Consider the following 24,017-nt stretch of genomic DNA (forward strand, 5'->3'; position numbering starts at 1 on the left):
CGTTAGTAAAATTACAATAGCGTGTCTTTGGGCGACTTTTAAAATAGTAATTCATGAATAATCGGCAATTTTTCCATTCATGTTCGCAAGAAAAACACATTGAGCGAATTTTTGCGTGTTTTTTCAGCAGGTATTTGCCTTTACGACTTGCCAACCACGGCGCTTACGGCGAAACAAGAAGTTCGTTAAAAAAGAGAGAGATGCTCTTTGCCAATGTTCAGGAGCTTAGAGGGGGGCCCTACCCCCCCAAATGTCTCAACGGATTTACAATGATCTCAGGGGGGTCGGATTTTGGTCTCAAATCCACGGATGCCTGTGTTACGTAAGACGAAGAAGAAACCCGCCCGGAACCCACCCTACTCATTATTTCATTGTACTTATTGTAATTTGCCATAACACATTACGTAATCAACACAAAGCTTTTGTGAGGACGTAGTGAGTGGATAAGAAACTGACAGCGGAGGATACGAAGGATACGTCAATTTTTAGTTGTCAATCATGAACTGCCGCAACGTTTTAGTATTTTACTGCATGGCATTCCTGCAAGCACCATGACAAATTATGCCATATTTTTCCAAAGATCATCTCATATGGAGTAAGCTGAATGCGATCTGTAGTTTTGTAACATTCCGATCGCTTTTGATCACCTATTATCATGTTGTGTAAACATAATTAGCATGAACACAAATGCAATTTGAATGCGTAGCAGATCTATAGAAATAAGGCTGCCCGCTTTTAGGTAGAATTTGGCTTGTGTCTGGCCTAGTTGCCTATCTATAACCACTTGATTACCTGCTGTTAGCATTGATGAACTGTTCCAAGCTTTCTGAATCCAGATTGACATCTGCAAACTCATCAACCAGGATATCATCAGCAGCTCTCTCTGTCATACCGCTGTAAAAGAGAAAATTATCTTAAGTTTTAAATTTGAAAATAAAAAACAAATCAAGCAAACAAACCAATCAATCAAGTAATCAATGAAAATGATAATCAGTCAATCAAACAATCATAATAAAACAACTAACTTAACAAATCAACAGACCAGTCAATCAATATATTGATTACTCAATCAATCAATCAATCAACTAATCAATACATCAATCAATCAGACCTGCAGCATTGGTTGAAACTAAATTTTGAAAGTTTTTTAACAAGAAATTATATAACATCAATGTTCTTCAGTTGTGACAGGTACCAAAGAGTAGCTACGAAAATTCTATATTTTTATATCAAATTCAGTCTTAATCAATCAAGACCTATCAACTCAAACATGTGTGGACACATTCCTTGTTTAGGTATTCATCTCATAGGCTGACGGCCTCATTCTATCAACATAGTAAAGAACTGAGAAACTTAGAGGCAAATTTTGTGTCACCTTAACACCAGAATCTGGTGGCAAGAGTCTGCAGTTGTGCCCAAATTAACCCCCTGAGCACTACCTGCGAATCTAACACTGCCTCTGATTGGTCAATTACATAATATCTTCACTTTAATCACCAATCAGAATTGAGCTTTGCAAATAATTCACCAATTTTTTTGCGTGGTGAAATTATTCTAACAATGTTGCTGATTGGTCCAATTGATAATGAAAACTTCTTTTTGGCCAATCAGCAGGTAGTTTAAGAGGCAAATTTTGTGTCAGCCTTACCACCAGAATCTGGTGGCAAGAGTCTGCACAGTTGTGCCCAAATTAACCATTTGACCCATGTTTTCTTTTCATTTGAACCAATTTTTAAAACATTCCCGTCCTGTCACAATGGAGCAGTTGGACACAGGAGCATCGGAGTCCGACACAACCAGCATCACCCAATATACGGCATTGTCTGTAATAAATGCCAGGGTTTGTCTGTGATAAACACCCCAGGGGCATGCAATTTTTTTGAAAAAGGGGGCGGGTTTATTGAAGCAAATTTTTAATGAAAATAACCTAAAAATAGGTGCGAAAATCAAAAGTATCACTAACTTGCGGTTTGTTTAAGGGTTCAAATCCAATATGGCGGCATCCATGGCACAGGGTTTTATCACGGGAAATACTATGAAATTACATCTGTAAGTCCATTTTTAAGCAAGAATGTAATTTATTTAGTGAAATTCTACAATTTGCCAAAGAACTGGATGGAAGTTTAAGTGAGGTTGTGATCGTGATGGCCATGTAACTCTGACATGACTGATGAAAACTTACTCACATGATATGGCATGGATTTTTTCCCTTTTTGGTCACTTTTTCATTGAAAACACACAGGAGGGTGTTTATGCATTTATTAGAGGGTGCGTTTATTACATACAATACAATACATGCACAGTTGATAGGCATCAAAGGATTCAGTCTATTCATCTCACCTCATTGGTCTAGAGGAAGAATTCCCAGCAACTTCTTCATCTTCAAATTCCTGTTCTCCAATTTCGTTGGTTTCATGTTCACCACCCTCTTCCTCATCTCTCCTTGGACTATTCTTTTGTACTGTATCAACAGCAATTTTCAAACAGTCATATAACATCCCATCTTCATCAGCAGTGGTAGATTCCAGTTTCTCCTCATCTGATTGGTCAATGCTATCGTCTAACTCCTCTGGTAGGGGTGAGCTTCTTGGACTAGTCTTGGCTGATGGGGTGGCCACCCGTTCTAGTTCGGCTGGGTTGGTTTTGAATCGCTCATGGAGACGGGATGAGACCGAGCGAGGAATATCATCTTCAATCTGTGAGATAGAAATAAGGTATGTTAAAATGTATGTAGGACACAAACCACTGTTAAGGGGGTACTACACCCCTGCCCAATTTTGTGCCTATTTTTGCACTTTTCTCAAAAATTATAGCGCATTGGGGACAAGTAAGATATGTATATTATAGGGGCAAGGACTACATCTATTGCACTGGAAATTTTATTTCGCTCAATTTCTGTAATTGCGCGTTGTGTCACGGGGTCATTAAATATGCAAGAAAAAATGTAATGTTTTGTAAACTGGCAAGTTTAGCCCCCTAAATTCACATTTTTTGTCAGATTAATTATTTTTTGTTGTCACTGATGCTAAATATAGGTTAAATACAATACATATCCAAAAAATTGAGGTCACAACTCATTTACATTTCGAACAGCGCCCTCACGAAGATGAAATTTATTGCAAATTCAACATTTTCAGGGGTCCAAAGTCGATGTGGTCCACCTTCAAAATTTATAAAACATCACTTTTATATGACTACTAGTCTTAAATTACAACTTTGTAAAGTCCCAGTAATTGTATAGGTGGTGGATAGTCACAGCGTTTTTCTCGCAGCGGCAAATCGCCGCGATTTTTTTCCCGCCGACGAACAGCGACTTTGTCGCACTTGTTCAGCGGAAAACGCTAGCGAGTCCATTTTTTGCCGCCGACGGAGTTGCGATAGAAAAAGTTCAAGTAGAAATTTTTTCTACTGGAAACGATTTTAGCTGGCGATTTTCTGTGCTTGTCCAATCAGGTCGTGTTATTTCACCACGTGATCACTTTACCGGGAAATAATATTGCCCCAAGTAAGTATGAAGAAATCAAAGACATCATGGCGAACTTGACTGACGAACAAATTGAACAGCGTATGTGGAACAAAATCTTTTCTATATTTTACGTCGGAGTGATTATCGTGATGCCCAAAAGAAAAAAGAATTCCTGGCAATCCATTGCTTCTGCGTTAAATATCGAAGGTGTAGGCCTAGATCTTTATGTTTTGAGCACAGTTTAATAGGTCTGTATGTACGTGCATGGTGATGTGTGGTGATCTAGTCTATACTTTCATGATCCTCAGTGGTATACGCTGGCGAATTTACGTAATAAATCGGATTAACTACCATAGCAATAGGTGAAAACAATTTTGAACATATCGCGCTGCACTACAAGCAGGTTGTACTCATCACCTGTGTGTATCTGCAATCATAGATTGAATACAATACGCTGGCGAAGTTACGTAATAACCGGATTAACTATCATAGCAATAGGTGAAAACAATTTTTGAATATACCGCGCTGCACTGATACCGTCACGCGGTACCTCTTCATTGAACCATATCAAGCTGATTACTTGCACCTGTAAGATTAGTATCTTTGAAAAGACCAGTATTGTATTAAATCTATGATTGCAGACATACACAGGTGATGAGTGTAACCTGCTTGTAGTGCAGCTAAATCATAGATTGAATACAATACTGGTCTTTTCAAAGATACCAATCTTACAGGTGCAAGTAATCAGCATGATATGGTTCAATGAAGAGGTACCGCGTGAACGTATCAGTGCAGCGCGGTATATTCAAAAATTGTTTTCACCTATTGCTATGGTAGTTAATCCGAGTATTGCGTAACTTCGCCAGCGTATAGGGTCTATCATTAGCGCTGTAGAATTACCATTTTATCATTATCATTTTAATGATAATTCTACAGCGCTATTACTATTAGCCTGACCGTTTGACTCAGCCGGAGTGTTGACCAGTACAGTGTGCAAGACTCAAGTCGTGTTATTTTCTTGCATGTAATCTATTTCGCGGGAAATATTCAAAGCTCACGAGACTGGAGAGAGAGCGAGAGAGAGAGAAAGAAACAAAATCTGAAATTGTCCTTCAAAAATCACTGGTATCCTATCATGCACTATATACTTCATACGAAAATGACACTGTTATAAAATGCATAAAAACGGACAAGACGCTATTATTTAGGCAACATATGTCACCATAATAGACTGGCAACGCCAGCCTATAATTTTTTTCTCGCAATTGACAGCGTGATAAGTCGCAAACTTTCGCCGAAAAGTCGCACACGTTGGCGAAATCGCGGCGATTTGCCGCTGCGAGAGAAACGCTGTGACTATCCACCAGGCTTGACTTCATATAAAACGACAAGCCCAAAGTTGACCATTTTGTCAGATTACCCGGTAATTATTTTTTGTTGTCACTGATGCTAAATATAGGATAAATACAATACATATCCAAAAAATTGAGGTCACAACTCATTTACATTTCGAACAGCGCCCTCACGAAGATGAAATTTATTGCAAATTCAACATTCACAGACTCCCAAAGATGAAATTTATTTAAAGGGCAACTTTTGAGTCCAAATTTAGACCCCCATACTCCAACTTTAAATGGCTGCCACAGAAAATCCGTAAGAGCTACAGAGCTCAAATTTGCAGATATTTAATATTTTTACATGTACAACATATGACTGAAATATAAAGCAAATCTGAGGGGGTCAGGTGGGGGACCTCCTTGATTTCATATGGACTGACCCATTAATTATCGCCTTAGCGCTCCCTCTTTGGGATAATGTAGGACTATTCCCTGCAGTTGGACTTTTTGGGACTGGTGGGTTTGTTAGAGTACCTCATTTCTAAATACCTCCAAATTTAGGCCTTAAAATATTGTTTGATTGGCGTAACCCGACCTACCCTAAATTTAGGCCCGACCCTAACTTTTTTCTTTTTTTTTTTTTTGCAAAAAAATAAAGAAAATTTAAAGAAAAAAGTTCCAAAGCCTTTATCAAACGAAATTTACAGTTTAAAAAGTAAAAAAAAAAAAATCCCGACCTACCTACCCTAAATTTTTTTTATGTTACGCCAATCAAACAATTTTTTTTAGGCCTTACTCACCGATTTGATGGACTTCTGGCTCTTTGCATCGTCTTCCTCGTTCTCATCAATTATGGTCTTAGCACTCCCTCTTCTGGATAACATGGACTATTCACTGCAGTTGGACTATATGGTAGGTTTGTTGGAGTTACTCCCCCCTTCCCTCATATGAGACCCAAACTCACCGATTTGATGGATTTCTGGCTCTTTGCATCGTCTTCCTCATTCTCATCAATTACTGTCTTAGCACTCCCTCTTCTGGATAACATGGACTATTCACTGCAGTTGGACTATATGGTAGGTTTGTTGGAGTTACTCCCCCCTTCCCTCATATGAGACCCAAACTCACCGATTTGATGGATTTCTGGCTCTTTCCATCCTCGTCATCATTCTCATCATTTATGGTCTTAGCACTCCCTCTTCTGGATAACATGGACTATTCACTGCAGTTGGACTATATGGTAGGTTTGTTGGAGTTACTCTCCCCTCTCCCTCATATGAGACCCAAACTCACCGATTTGATGGATTTCTGGCTCTTTCCATCCTCGTCATCATTCTCATCATTTATGGTCTTAGCACTCCCTCTTCTGGATAACATGGACTATTCACTGCAATTGGACTAGATGGTGGGTTCTCATATGAGACCCAAACTCACCGATTTGATGGATTTCTGGCTCTTTGCATCGTCTTCCTCATTCTCATCATCAATTATTGTCTTAGCACTCCCTCTTCTGGATAATGTAGGGCTATTCCCTGTAGTTGGACTAGATGGTGGGTTTGTCGGTAGAGGTCCATCAGTGTTCTGGATTGTAATTCTGATAAAAATGTGAAATTCATTATTAAAATATCTCCTGTAAGTAATTAATTCTCATTCTATAAGCAGGGTTCCCGCACCTTGAAGCCTTTCAAATTCAAGGACTTTTCATGGACTTTAAAGGTCCAAAAGCATGATTTTCAAGGACTTGCCACAACACAAAATCATGATGTGGCTCTCCATACGGCACGTATTAACGAAAGTGACAGCTCCTCTGTCAAAATTATACTTTAGGTAAAATTTCAATTTTCAAGGACTTTCAAGGACATTGTGCAAATTTCCAGGACTTTCAAGGCCTTGAAAAGGTGTTTTCAAATTCAAGGATTTTCAAGGACTCTCAAGGACCGCGGGAACCCTGTATAAGATGAAATTGATCAAATAAACAGCTTGTACTGCACACACAAATGCAGGATTTCTCTGCAGCCAGGACAAAAATGTATGTGACTGATCCTTAACTCCAAGTGGCATATAACTATAGGGTCCACAACTTATAAGTTCCCCCCTAAATACTTTTTTTCAGTCGAAAAAATATTTGACAAAATGCAAAGGTGTAAAAATGTTTGGGTAGCCTTATTTGTTTTATACATATGGACCAAATTATAGCCTCACACGTCAATGCGTTCAGTCACAATGGTTCATAATGTAAAAAAAGAAACCGCTTTAAACAGTGTTAAAAGTTGCATCTGAGTCCATAGGAATCAACTCTCAAACAATGCAGCAGGCCAGGTCTATTCATGTGTTTGTTAAAGAAAACCTGACTGCTATGGACTCAGGTGCAACTTTTAAAATGGCCTCTTTTCTTACACAATTAACCATTGTGACTGAACGCAATAATGTGTGACGCTATAAATTGGTCCACATGTGTAAAACAAACAGGGCTATACATACCTTTTTATATATTTACATTTCGTAAAATATTTTTCGACTTATTTTAAAAAGTATTAGGGTCCCTATATAACTATATAGACTCAAGGAAATGAGAGGGTAGGAGAAGAGTAAATGCAGTGTCAGAGAGAGCTCAGTCATAGACCTCTGTATAAACTGCCCATTCACCGGACAAGGGAGGTTCAGTTGCCAAAAGATTTCAGCCCGAATTGTGGGTCAAATAATCAAGAAATTACCCAAGTTTTCTCTAGTCCATTGGTTTCTATAAGGAACAGGAAACTACCGGAAGTCGTGGGAGCCAATGTTGAAAAGTCAGCCAATTTTATTCTTATCCATTGGTTTCTATGGGACAGGGAAATGTCACAAGTTGTCATTGAGTACAACCTAAATAAAAAAATGGGGGGGTCATTGGGTATTAAATGTCAAAAAAATGTGTCATCGGTTTAAAAATTTGTGAAAAACTGGAGCAAAATTCTATTTCTTGTCCCACATTTCCCAAATTTACTATACAAATTTGCTGAAATAACATAATTTAAAAGTTTCTGTATTATATTGTGGCATTTTGATGATACAATTTTAGAAAAAAAAGAGGGTCATCATCAAGGTTTTCTTTAAGCATTTTGTTGAAGGGGTATTTTCAAATTTTTTGGACTCTTTCAATTGTGAATTTTCCCTCTGAAGGGGTCCAAAACATTGTCCAAGGGGTATTATTTTTATAATATTATTTTGAAGACATTTTTAACAATGTGTATGTTTTTGGAGCAGTGGTGGATTTACAGCAGTCAGAAGAGGGGGGGGGGGGCAAATTTAGAAGAAAATAATAAAATGTAAAAAATGCCCCCTGAGAAGGAAGAAATTTTTGCAAAATATAGACCTAATTAAAGCGATTTGGTGGACCATTTTGGCACTATTAAATGTGTAAAATTTAAGTTTAAAATGCCGAAAATTTGTGAAATGAGCAGTCCATGGAGCCTTTCGTTTAAGTTTTCCCTATTATGGTAGGCCTATTGAGCTTAAACATAAATTGGCAAATGTCAAAAGCAGAAGTGAAAGTGGCCATTTGTTTACCAACTACGCAGGGGATGTCCCCCCCTCAACTTGGAAAATTTTGCAAAATGAAGATGCAGTTGAATCGATTTGATGGACCATTTTGGCACTATTACTGTGTAAAATTTAAGTTTGAACAGTTGGAAAAGCCGAAAATTTGAGAAATGACGGTCCATGAAGCCTTTCGTTGCCACATTTTCATTTTCCCTATTATTGTAGGCCTATAAATTGTGTTACATATAGGGCCTAAATTGGCAAATGTAGAAAGCACAAACTGACACTATACAAGTCTTCAGACTCGCAATCGATGCAGACAAAATATGCTGGGTCCTGCATATCGGGAGCAGGTCCTAAATGCCAAAAGCCGATAATAAATGCACAATATCAGTCACATTCAGGTGTTTCTCTATTCAAATCTTGCAATATTTGAACGTGTACATTTTCAAGATTTTATACGCGTTGGGACTTTGGGACTTAGTATTTGAAGGGGGCCGCAAAGTGCCTGAACGCGTAAATATGCGTGTCTTGTGCGGTAAAGTAAACCCTTGTCATCATGTAGCCGGACCAAAAAAAAAGGGGGTCAGCAGGTATGACTTTTAAAAAAGGGGGTCATCGGGTATATTCGACTTTAAAAAAAGGGGGCCTTTTGATAGAGCATGGGTTTGACAAAAATATGGTCTTTGGGTGACAGTAATGCTGAAAAGGTGCAGGGGCCTTTAAAACAGCCCACTATAGATGAGTTGACCTATGATGTCACATGTTTACATTTAGACCGCCCTCTGTTGTTTCATGCCAGGCAAAATAACACAGGAATGTCTATGGCAGACCACCTAAATCTTTTCAAAACTCAACTTTTAAAAACATTTGAAGTTTGTATGATATTATGTATATAGCTTGATGCATTTGTAAACAAGTTTGATAAAATTTTTAGTATTATTTGCTTTGAAATCAAAGTTAATGAATAAAAATCAGCTTCTTCCATGTAAACTATAGTGTTTTTTGCCTGGCAGTTTAAATCTCACACCAACAGAGGGCGTATCAAATGTAAACACATGTCAACTCATCTATACATCACCCAAACCCTGAAGTGCCCTGTCCCAGGCTCAAGCTACACTTGCCCACCTCTGGTTACATCCCAGTGTCTCCCTTATCCTTATTTTATATATTGATGCCATGTTTTGTGAGGTAGTGTCTTTCTGGCTCTACTGAGGAGTGGGTAATCGTTGGAAATGATTTTCAATGGGACATGAACTGTGCTGCTTGCTTCAATTGTTCAACCATTAATAAATAGTAACACAAGAAATTCGTTATACTGAGACCAGTCAAAGCTATTTACATTTCTGGATGCAACCATTAGTTGATTTCATCAGCAGTGCATGCTGTTGTTTGAAGTGCTGTGCGATCTTGGTCCAGCAGCATCATTCCCTGTGTTGCAAGACCATGAAACATTGAGAAATGTAAGTTTTGGTTGGTCTTGATATAGACGAATCCAACAAGCCAAGTCATGGTCAGGATTTGGTCGGCCATTATCGGGTCCCTGCATGCACCAAACAGGTGTTGTGAGTGCCCAATTGGGTGGATTAAACCCACTTAAAATTCTATGTTAGATTCTTTTGTGTTGTAAACTGTCATCATTCTTTTGTCTACCTGTAACACGGGTGATAGAATGCAGTTCAAAATGCCCTTCAAGGCCGCATCATTTCACATTTTAGGTGAGATAGCTGGGTCTCCGTCGCGGCTATGGCTGCCATTGAGGTTTAGGAATGTGTGAAATTGGATTCGTCTATAATGAAATTTCTTGTGTTATGGATAAACTACTATCCTGATGAATTTATTCACAGAAATGAATGAATAAATGAATGAACGAACGAACAAACAAACAAATATATGAATAAATAAATAAAAACTAAAAGAACTTACTTATCTCCAGTCATTCCTTTTGGTTTCCAGTAGCCGTGCTGTCTATCCCATGTAACTAGTGTCAAATCTACATATGCAAAGTGTTGTTCTATATCTTTGGTAAAACTCACCACAGATCCATTAGGCACTGTAAATATATAACATAGTGACAAGAAATGTCTTTAAAAAAGACAAAGTCTCAGGCATAACAAATATAGCTATATTGTTGCTGGGACCTATTATGGAATTAATTTTTTTATGAAAAATGTGTGCTTTTGAAATTGTATGGCATGTTAAATTAAAGGGGGTAACCCTATACTTTGAACAGCTCGTAATCGGCGGACCTTATAACATCGCGGATTAATATCAAAATGTTTTCTTTTAAAAATTTTCTTGTGATGTCTATCCAGAAGCATCACAAATCATTAATTCAAGTGCTATATTTTGTCTATTTCTTTAACACACAAATTATAGACCAGACAGGTCAACTAACAGTATTCTTAACGTGGGTCTACTTTTCGGCGTAGTGGTAAAAGCCTAACATTTCCCGCCTATTACGAGCTGATCAAACTATATTGGTTTTGGATATGGATTGTCTTTAAACTTACATACAATATTAAATATCACCAAGATATAATATTAAATATCGTCCCCTTTATGCAGCTATGTGAAAAAAACGAAAGCATTGTCAGCGTAAATGTGAATAAATAGCAAAATTTGCCATCCAATACCTTAGTATGTGTGAATTGCATTCTGGGCAGGCAAACAACAACATGTGCCGTAATTCCTGTTGTTGTTCATGTGCCATAGTGCGTGCGTGGTTGCACTGACAACACGCTAGGTTGTGAGATTTTTATACCACTAGTTCCCACAATCAGTTTTGAATGGGTGGCATATAAGGCCAAAAAAAAGGTTTGTCTCAAAGCTCGTGCACGCATTTGTAAAATCGTGAGATTTGGGGAAAAAAAGAAATGCAGATTTTTTTTTTTTTTTCAAAAAAAAATTTTTTTTAGTTTTTCCAGAAAAATTCGGCGAAAATCAGATTTTTTTCTCCAAATACCATGAAAAAAGTCGGGAATAAAAAAAAAAAAAAAAAATCGCATTTTGCATTTGTTTTCAAACCACTCGTGAGCTTTGAGACAAATCATTATTTTGGCCTAACCATGGCATACTCTAGTATATTTTTCATATTCCACTTCCTGTTCTTGATAGATTTTTGTGTATCAATAGCCAAATAAGCCAATATCGAAAGCAAAACAGATACCCTTTAGTGACAATGGGCCTATGCTGCAATGTCCATACGTTGAACGGTAAAATTTGTTTTTCCAAGCTGCATTTTTAGCTACTTTTAGCATCCACGCAGAGCAGTACCGATTCAGAAAAAGCAAACAAAATATATTTCCCCTTCCAATATGTACATTTCATATTAAAGTAAAAATGTCTGGGTTAAAAATGGATAGGAATAAAAAACCTGCCCCCATCAGGGATATTGAACTCGGACCTGGCGTTCAATGACACAGCTGCGCCACATTAACAACTGTAATTTCGTTGGGAATTTTAGAAACTATATAATACCATATTGGAGCCGAGTCTCTTCAACAGTTAATATTTTAAAGGTCATAGAAACTGTAAAAAAACTTTTCAGGATGTCAAAAATGTTGAAAAATAGAAAACTTTTTCTGGAATTTCCAAAATTAGGGTCGGTATTCATTTGTAGAGCAAAACAAAGTTGGTGAAGTACAGCATGTCTGGCAATGCCGACTCAACCAGAACCTGGCCTGATCGCAGGAATAACACGGACGTGCTTTACTGGTACAAGGTGTCCCATAAAAAGGTTACATGTAGAAAATGAACCACATTTTGTGATGGTACAACAAATTAAACAATGTCATTTTTTCAGATATTATTTATTCATCCTTCTTATAACTATTTGTTAAGTTTCTAATAAACCTTGAATGAATGAAGAAGGGGCTAATATCAGGTGCAGGGGTCGCGCTAACCTGCGTTTCTGCGCGTACAGCGCATATTTTTAAGTTTGAGCGCATCTATTCATTTTTGCATACCAGTTCAGGGGTTTTCATGCGCGCATAAAATGAAAACATGTGAAAGAAAAATAAAAGCTTCGATCTCCAATATTTACGACCTGTCCAGAAATTATGTAACATAAAATGCAATAACATAAATGTTGAAGTGAAGTGGCCGTAGCATTGTAACATAATTTAAAAATAAAAATAAAATACACACCGCCAGCGTAATTTAACACAGATTGTGATATTGTCTAGAATCACTGATGAGTTTTATTGCAGTACTGAATGACGACACGTACGTGAGTTGATAATTTATAATTCTAGGGATCGGTAAGAAATGCTTCAAGGGTGGTGTGTAGAGATATGCCAGCGGTGAAATACGAAAAAAAAAAAAAAAAAAGTGACAAAAATTTGCCCTTGAATTATGTTTTATACTTCAAAATACTCCAGTAATTCAATAAATATCATGATATTTGGCCTAAACTTGAACTCATTTGCAATGAAATGTCATTTTTTATTGAGTAAATCATGGCCTTTTCACTCGTCCATGTGACTTGCAATGCTGTTGAATTCTGCACTTTGCCGAAGTTGAATTGCATTTTATGGAATTCGGCGAACTTTTATGGCATAAAGCAACACTTTTATAGCAAGTAGGCCTACACTGCGTGGGAACTTTCTTTAAAAGCCAGATAGTTGGTTAATATAGCGAGAATCGCGGTGTGAAAGGGAGATCGCGTTTTTGCCAGGCCTCAACTATTTACACATCATAACCAAAATCACAAAATCTGATAGTGATATATTGAAACGGGCATTCAATACTTTCATGACTAGAGAACCCCTCTTTTTAGGATTTGAGCGCATATTTTTAACACTTTCAGGGGTTTCAGGGGTTCTGAGAACCCCTGGTTTTAAAACCTAGTGCTACCCCTGATCAGGTGTCAATTTGTTTATAGAATGCCTTCAGCGAAAAAGGAATTACTTGGTGTAAGTTCAAAGAATCTTCTTCCTGGGTAATGTTGGCATATGTAAGGCCCGGCTGTAAGGCAATTTTGTTTCTTGAGATAAAGAATATTTTTTTTTAGTTTTTAAAAGGAGTCACTCATTCATTCAAAATATACACTCCCTGCATGTGTGGAAGACTAATGTCATGTCTCCCACAGGGTGCATGGGTTTTAACTGGAAAAGGCTAAAAAAGTTTATATTCAGACTAATTCTGCACAGTCATAGGGGTTTTGCAATAATTATGAGGCCTGGTGGGAGGGTAAAATTGGGGGGGGGGGGAGCAAGAAATTTTTGACAAGCCAAAGGGGGGGGAATTTTGCCAGGGGAGAGGCTGGGGGAAGCAATTCATGGCACACATTCATGAGGTACATATTAAATAATACACACTAGGGCTTAGGAAAACAGTATGGAAATGCTTAAATATGCAAAATTTCCTGCTTGCTATGCTTGCAACATATCTCTAGACCATTTTAAGGTTTGCAAACTGGGATCCCAGCATGTGCAAGGGGGTAGGGGGAAAAGATATTTTGGCAGGCCGAGACGGGGGGCAAGTGATTTTTGGCGAGCCGTTTAAAAATTTTACACCCGGGGGCTAAAAATTATTGCACAGCCCCTTAAAGCCATATTATAACATTTTTGAAATTCATTTTTTACACGATTATATTGCACTTTATTAAACCAATATACCCTGCAAAAATCAAGACTCTAGGTGCTGTAGTTTTGTCAAAATCCGAGATTTTGAATAAAACGATGGAACCGGCGTTTTATTATTACGATGGAATTATTAGTCGAATGCATACACGATGTTCATAACACACAGTACGAACACGGCGTGCGGGGCAGTGATCTACACAACAAAGTGTCGTACCATAACATGACCGAAGGAGTGGTACGTATTGGCGTTGATATGCGCTGGTAGTAAATTCCAATTTTCTTTGCTTTGCCGTAGTTGTTCCGCTCAAAAATAAAAGGGGACATATATCTGACAGTAAAAACTAACATTTTATGGCAAAGAAATGCTAATCTATTTTGTATGAAAATGTTATAATATGGCTTTAAGTTAAAACTTGATTTAAAGTTTTGAAAAACAAAATGCAAGATATACTTTTTGAATGTTATGTGTGTTTGTGACATTATTTATATTGGGCCTAGAGATACCCAAAAAGTGCATAAGCATTAGTATTAATAAGGCCTCTTTTTTTTCCTTCTGTTTTTAAATCCTTGAAAATAAAGAATAATATGAAAAAGTTGGCTCATTATGAGCTGAAAAATATGGGATGATAAACTCAACATTGAGTTTCAAGGGCCTAATGTATTCTTACAATAACATTCAAATGATGAAAACTTTAACTAGAAAAAGTTTATATTTTGATTAATTTTTGAAGTCTCCGTATAGACAAATAATTTGTAATTCAATGACAGCTAATGACGCCAACTCTGAATGCACAAAACACACTTAGCAATTGGTATGTTTGACCTATGAACCTTTTGCTACACACTTACCATGAGGGTATAGGTGCACAAATTTCTGTGTGGTACGTGTTGTACTCTAGCTAGCGCTCACAGTTTAAAGTTCACTTCCTTCATTCTTGTAACTTTTTGTTGTGAAAAGTATGTGCCTTCATACTGTACAGTGCTCGATATTATTTTGCTGTGAACTACTCATGAATCTCACCACTAAAATATGTTTTCTCCTGTGAAGTTGACTGAAGGATTATGATACATTGTGTGAATGATGTAAAGTTCATTGTTGCACACAGTACATGCAAGGTATGTTGAAACTCTTAACTCTAAAGTGGTTGTAATACTTCTGATCATAGACTGTCTTCTGAAACACCACACAGATCTGTAAAAGCAAGTCCCTGTTGCTTGAGTGGTCTGCCCCATTTCTATTTAGAAATAAACAATAAACATCAGTATTGATAGCCACAATTTGGTTTGTGTGTAGGCCCCTACAAATTATGAAGTTGTTGAGTATTTATTAGTGCTGGTATCGACAAGGCGTTGTCGACAACATTTGTCGACAAGAGCACTTTTGCCGATTGGCGACAAGAGCTTTGCATGTATCAACAAAAAATATCAGAAATTTTGCGATCGAAATTGAAAAATTGGCAGAAACTTCGCTAATTTCCTTCTTTTTTACCAGCAACCCAAAAGATCTCATGCGACAAGAAATTTATGAATCTTTTTTTATCTAAATATCAGCCATCTTGGTTTATTTTTAGAACGGATGCCATGTGACGTCAGGGGGGCTGGACTGAATAACGATTGTTGATTAGCCAAATGTCAAGGTCGTTCTTAGCAGGATGACAAAATTTATTTTGTGTGTTTACTTGGTTGAGTATTAATTTTGTTTATTTATATGGTTTTTTTTACGTGAAAAATATGCTCTATTTTCTTAGTTCCTCTCACCCCACATGCAAATAATATATTTGGGGTGGTGCAATAATTATGTGTACCCGGGGTGGTGAATTATAGGGGGGGGGCAAAGATTTTTTGGCAGGCCAGAAGGGGGAAGCATTTTTTGGCAGGTCAAAAGGGGGGGGTCAAGCGATTTTTGGCAGGTCGAAAGGGGGGGGCAAGCAATTTTTGGCACAGATATTTTGGGTACCGTTTCTATATTACGCCTTAAAAAGGTGGAGGAAAACATTAGAACACATTCAAATATGCAAAATTTCCTGCTCGCTGCGCTCGCATTATATTATATGATAAGACAATTTAATGTTTTAAATTTGGGTTCCCCAAAATCTTGCATGTGTAAGGGGGGGGGGGCAAAGATTTTTTGGCACGTCAAAAGAGGGGGGCAAAGGTTTTTGGCATGTCGAAAGGGGGACGGGGGCAAAGATTTTTGGGCACGGCCAAAGGGGAGGGGCAAGCGATTTTGGCAGACCATTTTGAGAATTCACCCCCAGGTGTACACATAATTATTGCACCACCCCTAAGCAACTATGACTATAGCGTTGCCAGTATGTATCGTTTTCATAGTCCCTGCAGCGTGTTGACGGTATTAAATGTACACTCTGAAGGTTGCCGAATTTTGAACCTTAATCGTCGCAATTTGCCATAGGGCGATTTTTTGGGACATTAATTAGGTCTGATTGTCGACAATAGTCGACGACAGCTTTTTAATTTTTGTCGATTGTCGACAATGAAAATGCTTGCCGATACCAGCACTAATATTTAATGAAAGGAATAATTGTGTACATTCCAAATATCAAGTTCATTTTCCTATTTAATATACTATATGTAGAAATATTGGAGTGGTAAAGAAATTTTTTAGGTATTTTTCATTGGATTCACCCTGTATATTTTTGGTACACCCTGTATATCCACTCAAACTTTACAGATTTGCAATCCTGACAATATATGCTTTTTAAAAATGTATATGTTTACATAGTTTTGGGTGAAAACCTTTTGAATTATTATCAGAAATACAAAAAAGGAGTTGATTTTTGACAAATTGTAAGATGTGACACAATTGGGTCCCACCTCAAAAAACATGACCTGTTGTTAATCATTGAGCCCAGATATTCAAATTGCTTCACCTCCTCAATCTGCTGTCCATCTATCACAAACTCATCACCTTGCATCCTGCATACAAGTGAAATATATGTGTGGAAAAAAATGAAGGTCAACCGAGGTCAAAGGTGATCACGGAGGGTTCAAATTTCAAACTCCGTCCGATCAGGCTTAAACTTGGTGGGTGGAATCCTGCATATGAGGGGAACAGGGGCGGAACCAGACCTGACCTTCCGGGGGGGGGAGGGGGGGGCAAGATTGAAAAATTTCCCAATTTCTGATCAAAAGTTGTAGCATAGCAAGCGGCTTGCGTCGAAGCGTTAAACGGGTGGGGTCCAGGGGTAAAGCCCTGGCGGGGGTCAAGGGGGCGGAGCCCCCTGAAGCTCCTGGTTTTTGGCATATTAGAAGCTAAAAAATCAGTGTTTCAGAGTACAAATTTCACAATGAAAGTAGTATAGATCTTCTTCCCTCTTTCTTTCCCTTTTCTCTTCCCCCTTCCCCTTTTTATACCCGCATGCAATAGCATGCAGGGTATCTTCCCATCCTGTGGTTTCTTACACCCGCATGCGAAGCATGGACGGGTATATTGCCATCCTGTGGTTTCTTCTCCTCCTCCTTTTCCTCCCATCAAACACATCATTCTGTCAAGGCTAGCGCTAAAACTACAAGGGCCCGAGGGCCCATATGTGGTACAGTTAAATTACATACCCATTGGCTGTTCCATTTAATTTACATACTCCCTCTGAAATATCAAAAAAAAAGGGTATTCCGTTTAATTTACATACTCCCTCTGAAATGGCTGTTCCATTTAATTTACATACTCCCTCTGGAATAGTTTCCCTCAATCATATTGCATAGCCTGAATGTGAGTAAGAGAGACGACTCCCCTGGGAGGGGACTTTTTACAATTTCTTTATTCTAAGTGCTACGACAGTGCAACCTACATTCAATTAAAGATTGTGACTTGGACTTTCACTTACACATTTTCTGCCCAATTGGGCGACTTTTTACAATTTCAAAAATCCTCAATATAACGTGAACATGTCAAAAAGTCAAAAGGGTCATCAGGGTTGAAACAGCATCGCTATCAGTTGCTCACACAGCTACAGGTGAACAAGTATTTATGTGGATATATTTTCTCATGGCTCATTTCTTCATTTTTAATTGAATAAGATAGCAAGCTTTGCTATCAATGGGAATAAAACCTTACAGGTTTTTGTGTTATTTTTTTCATGTATATTCTAGATACCACAAGCACCCAGAGCTTCTAACCTTGAAAGAGACAAAGAATCCAACATGGCCACCTCCTACTTTGAAAGTGCTGAAGAGGATCTCACCTGCCCACTCTGTTTTGAACTCTTTATCAATCCTCATGTTCCTATTGACCTAAACTGTCCCCATGTGATCTGCTCTACATGCCTGGGGAAAATGATCCAAGGTGGAGCTCGAACCAGACCTCGCATTATCACATGCCCAGAATGTCGCAAGAAAACATCAGTTCCCAAAGGTGGTGTGAATGCTATGAAAGTTAACTTACGTGTACGTAACCTGGCAGAGAAGCACAAGAAATTTGGCAAAGATGGAGGAGCCTCTGATGAAGGTATTGGATTTTGTCGCAAACATAAAGATAAACAGCTAACATTATACTGTGCATCCTGTGATGTGCTTGTATGTATAAAATGCTCTGATGATCATGCAAGGCAATGGCATGATCTAAAGGATATCGACACAGCACATACTGAATTGAAGGAACAACTCAGCAAGTCTTTGACTGAGGTCAAGTCCATTTTTGCTAAAAAAGAGGCCACTCTACAGGCATTGGCACAAAAGGAGAAAAGGTTTAGATCTCATTTGAATGAAGAGGCTCAGAAAATAAACAAAAGAGTGGAGGAAGTTCAACAGCAAAGTGAAGCTCTGATTAACGAGCTTAATGAAATAGGTAGTAATAACTTAGAACCATGTCTAAATTTACAAAGCGAAGTGCAACAGGATGTTGAAGGTATTCAAGAAGTTATCAATGATACAAGTGGAGCTCTTGGTACAGAAAATATTACTCAACTGGTGGGTCTCAAAATGAAGTTGAATAATATCCTTGAAACAAAAGGTATGGATAGTTCCAGTGGATTTGTGCATCTAAAACAGGTGGGGTTCAAACAAAATCAGAAATTAATTGAACTGGGCAAAGTGGTTCTCCAACAGACACATATCAAGTTAGAGAAAAGTCAGCAGTTCCAGAAAACTGCAAAGACAAATATCATAGCTACGGGTGCTGATGGTGCGATTCTTGTTGGGGGACTTTACCAAAGTGATGTGTGCATATACACAAAGCAAGAAAATGGGAAGTACAAAAAGAAGGCACAAAATTTAACTCTAAGACAAGGAGGTAGGGTGCAGGTCTGTGATATGACAATGTCTATCGATGGCAAGTATATCATAGCTAGAGATGGGTACGTTGAAGTGTACTCCAATGACTATACATTTGAGTGTACTATGTACACATCCCCAAATAAAAACTCCTTTTTATTGTTTTTCATTAGTGTCACTCTGTTGCCAAATGGAAACATAGTCATTGGAGATCAAAAGGGACATGCAGTCATTATCTATGACCCCTATGGTAAAAAGCTAAGAAATGCCATCCTCAAAATATGCGGCCCACATATATCTTCGGGCCCATCTTGCATAACTGCAATAGATAACACACAGATTGCAGTATACGTACCTCAGGACTCACAATTGGGCATAGATCCAATATATAGCATTTATTTTATCGATGTGCTCACAGGTTCTTCTACAATTATTCAAATACAATCAGCCATTAGATTTGGTATGTGCTTCCATCCAGAAACAAATAGCTTGTTCTATGGATCTGATGGAGACACATGGAGATCTATATTGATAGATTTCCATGAGAACCCCATTATTAAATTCTTATCTGGTGGAACCAATTCATACAGAACTGGCAGGTGTTTGCTACACCAATTTATGCCAGGCACTCCAATTTACAAAATTGAAGTACAGGATCTTGTGACAACACAGGCAAACTCAATTACATACCTACCAATGTCCAACAAGACAGGTAGCATGATTGCCACCATTGAGTATGATGGGATCAAACTGTACAAGACAAATGAAGCTTTTATAGACATCAAAGACTGGAGAAATAATATATGGGTGGGATTGATAGGATTTCTACCATATATCTTTTGCTTCTTAGCAGGACTTATTCTGTCATATATCATATATTTTTTCATACACTGAAGACTACACATTCCCTTGCTTTCATGTATATGGACATCTGCACATATCTGTTCAGGGCTGTGTAGCAATAACACCCCGCCGGGGGGAGGGGAGGCACTCCAACTTTGGAGGTGACGCGTATGTAGGGCTGTTAAGACCCCCTTTTTCAGAGTCGCTGTCACCCAAAGACCCCATATTTTTTTACGAACACATGTTCTGTCACCCGAAGACCCCCTATTTTTTCATTTGATCTGTCACCCAAAGACCCTTACTTGTTTAATTTTAACAGCAACTTTCACTGATTTTGTCACTTATTTTGAAAAAACAAAGAAATTTGAAGCCATTTAGAACTAGAAATTTGATTTTCGAGGTTTCTGTTGCGCTGTTTCAGCTCTCACCCAAAGATTCCATTTAAAAAAAGGTCATGCTCTCACCCAATGACCCCATATTTTTTACATTTTGCTCTCACCGAATGGCTCTTAGTGCGAAAGCGCCACCCCTACACCTATATCCATTTCAAATTGAAGTGACTCCCCCGGGACCCCGCCTGACCACCAGTTGCGGGTATCTTTGCTGTTGGTCAGTTAAAATATCAAAAGTAACGAATGTCTCGCACAATAATTTTGTTGGTGGTAGTGTGTAGCATGATGTCAAACAAGTCAGAGTTTTTTTTCTGTGTGATTCAGAGCTTCGTTTAAAAGTAACAGTCGGATTACTGTGGCATTCCAAAATTCAAAAATTTCTATACATTGGGCCCTATAGACAATATTCAATAGGTATTGATCACACCACCCTGCAAATGGGCTATTCCAGTTGAAACACACACTGCTCCTGTGAAAGATTTTGGAAATATCTTCCATAGAGGGAGTATGTTTTTGGAATGTAATTGGTCCGGGTTAATCATTTTGAAACCCATACTCCCCCTGTATTATGGCTTTACCTATATCTTCCACAACTGGAGCGAATATTTCAAATGGAAGTTACCCAAGCTTTACCCAAATGTTTATTTATTCTATTTGAAAATCATACTCCCTCTGTGGAAGACTTTAGCTAAATCTTCCACAGGGGCAGTGTGGATTTTAAATGGAATAGCCCAATCCATAGGGAAAAGTGGACACACTTACTAGGATTTTCTCTACTTATATTTGGATGTAAATGCATAAATGGGATGGGATAAAAGTCCACTCTGTTGAGTAATATTCTTCTTCTTTCTACTGACATATCACAGGTTTAGGACATGAAGACCCTATAATCTCCCACTGTTAGTGCCTTTAAAGCCAGTTTAAAAACCCATCAGTTTAATATTGAGCTGTTACCATTGTGAATATAGCGATTCACATTATAAATCATGTTTCGTAAGCTTCCGTATTTTCTCAGAAGACTGAGCAAAAATTCACCTAATATTGAAAACCAAGGCATAGACTGTTCTTTAATTTCAACCTTATCAAACCTGAAACAAATGTGCTGCCTTGTGACCACACATTTTGCATATCATTGTCAACTGGAAGGGGGAAAATAAGTTTATTTAATTGATAACATGAAATTGATGTATATTTGTGTTTTCAACGCTGTGCATAATTAATGCATTTCCAAAAAAAACCCATTTTGGTACTTTTAGGGTCTGCCATTAGTGATAAATATGTGTGGTGAGTGGTTTCACGGTAGCAGTTCTGAAATTGTAAATAAACTCAAATTTGTAACGGGATGATGATGTACCTCTTTTTGGCTTGTATCATTAAAAGCATGTAAGCTACATTGATATCGATGCCACCAATAGAACGAGAAGATTTGCCCCTTAATTTTGCATACCACTTTGACTAATTTTTTTTCTCATTTCTTCACAAAATGCAAAAAAACCTGCAAAAAAATGCAATGGGTGTAGTACCTTAAAACTGCAAAACAGTAATGTTCTCACAGTACAGCAAATCACAATCACACAGGAATGGTGCAAAAAGCGAAGATTTGTTAAAAATAATAGAATCAAAACACTTCAATAGTTAGTCTGGTTTTTATCATTCCACACACAAACAAACCTTTCCAAAATTTGGACAAATCTATGAGGAATAAAATAAACAAATACAAGTGTAAGATGATACGGGCTGTTCAAGTTATAATCAAGACACCCCCTATCAAAGGCATTACCTTAATCTTCCACACAGGGAGTGTGAATTTCAAAAGGGTTTACCTGAATAGATTTGAAATTTACACCCTGTGTGGGAGATTGACTTCTATTGGCGTTGTATGGATTTCAACTGGACAAGTATCAATGTAGCGTGGAAAAATCCTGGTGGGGTCACTCAACTTGCAAAACTGACCGCACGATCGTTACCAAAATCGCGGAAAAAGGGGTCATTAGCATAGATTCATAAAAGCCTCATCCTTGAAATGTTGAAATTAGGGTCAAAATTGCAAATGTGTCCTCGGAATGTAAAAAATAGGGGTGTTTCAGAGTACCATTTTGTCCTTGTTCTGGAGTAAAAAAGGGGGTAAAATGTCATGATTTGTCCTTGAAATCAACTGCGAAAGGGGGTATTTTGTACTTGTGGTAACGGTCCAACATGTCCCCCCTGCCAGGGAGTGACCCCACCGGGGGGGGGGGGGGATAAAGTATGTCGTATATACTGGATTACTGGTATCCATTTCAGACAGCCTCCAATTTAGAATGGCTATCTCTATGGAAGACACATTCTTAATCTCCCACACAGCAAATATGTACAATATTATGTGTATCCTGGGCTAGCTATTCATGAGTGTAAAGATTCCATTGAGGAATTTAGCAGATTACAGAATCAAGCTGTATAATCCTTCAATAGAAAATTACTGTGCTAGGCCAATTCCATGCAGATTTAAATGGAGGATTTATGACTAAATTTTCAGTACACCAAAATAATATTGTAAAATAGAGTACAAAGTAACATGTATGTATAAGGAGTACATTTTTGTCATATGTGATGCGATCAAGCAAAATCAGTCGAAACTCAGAAATATTAGATTTTCAGTTTCTTATTAGATAGTAAAAAGCATTTACAACGCTGTATTTTGCAGAAAACCCCATTGAAATATAACAACCAGTTCCAAAGATATGAGCAATTAAACAGTTTCCAAAAACAACAGGAAAGAAAGGGAAATATTACCTTTGTTTGGCTGTATCTCAAAATCAATATTTCTGAGTTCCGACTGATTTTGCTTGATCGCATCACATATGTGATGCAGCACATCAAAAGGGGGGGGGGGGGGCTTTGTGGCAAAATGCTTTTCAAGATATAATAGATTATCACTTAGCAAATGTGGTGTCATTTTAAAGCTTGCAAAATGCATTCAAAGTAGAAATGCTGAACTCAAAATTGATTTCTCCTACAAAATCCCGCTTTTTAATGTGCTGCATCATGGAGGTGCAGTAAATTGGAATAAATTTGATAGTAGGCAATATGTACATAAATCTCCTCCCTTTAATATTTATGATGGCGAACCTAATGAAGGAAATGATGTTTACTATATTTAATTCCTGTCAATCATGCCACAGTTTTTCCAGAATTATGAAAAGCATTTTGTATTTAAGAAGTAAATTATCTATTAAGATTTGTACCAACCAACTGAAGGTATCTGTATTTTTTTTAATGAAAAATGAAATGAAATGATTTGATATGAAATAAATGAAACTGAAATGAAACAAGTTTGGTCCTTTGTTGTTTTGTTATTCATGTCAAATTTATATACCGTAACCACCCGGGTATAAGCCCACCTTCAGGTATAAGCCCACCCCCTATTTTTCAAAACATTCTGGGAACAAGGGTGCACTCGGCTATAAGCGCAGTACTAAATTTTGGCCAAGTTCTTAAATCAAATTAATGCTTTTCTCTCACATTTAAGAACAAGTATAAAAATATATCAGTTGATAATTTTCATTCCACACTTAGAATTTTAAGAAATTGACATAGATGATAGAAATTACTGGTACATTGGGCATATACAAATGGGGATGATTTTTCTTATTTCTAAATTCAA

General features: G+C 37.7%; 2 protein-coding genes across 2 annotated transcripts in view; one reads left to right on the plus strand and one right to left on the minus strand.

Moving 5' to 3' along the window:
- LOC140146127 (uncharacterized) overlaps positions 1–24,017 on the minus strand; it is an 82,968-nt gene that overhangs the window by 16,859 nt on the left and 42,092 nt on the right. Inside the window, exons 15-18 of the mRNA XM_072167883.1 lie at positions 10,249–10,375; positions 6,238–6,397; positions 2,341–2,696; positions 793–894 (exon numbers count right to left, since the gene is read on the minus strand). Of these exons, the coding sequence (XP_072023984.1) occupies positions 793–894; positions 2,341–2,696; positions 6,238–6,397; positions 10,249–10,375 (745 nt within the window). The remainder of the gene's footprint in view (positions 1–792; positions 895–2,340; positions 2,697–6,237; positions 6,398–10,248; positions 10,376–24,017) is intronic.
- LOC140146128 (uncharacterized) lies at positions 14,797–23,653 on the plus strand. Its single transcript, XM_072167884.1, has 2 exons — positions 14,797–15,026; positions 18,021–23,653. Exons 1-2 carry the CDS (start codon positions 14,973–14,975, stop codon positions 20,031–20,033), a joined length of 2,067 nt encoding a protein of 688 aa, XP_072023985.1. The 5' UTR covers positions 14,797–14,972; the 3' UTR covers positions 20,034–23,653.

Source organism: Amphiura filiformis, chromosome 2 (assembly GCF_039555335.1).
Source record: "Amphiura filiformis chromosome 2, Afil_fr2py, whole genome shotgun sequence".
In the NCBI taxonomy this organism is placed as follows: Eukaryota; Metazoa; Echinodermata; class Ophiuroidea; order Amphilepidida; family Amphiuridae; genus Amphiura; species Amphiura filiformis.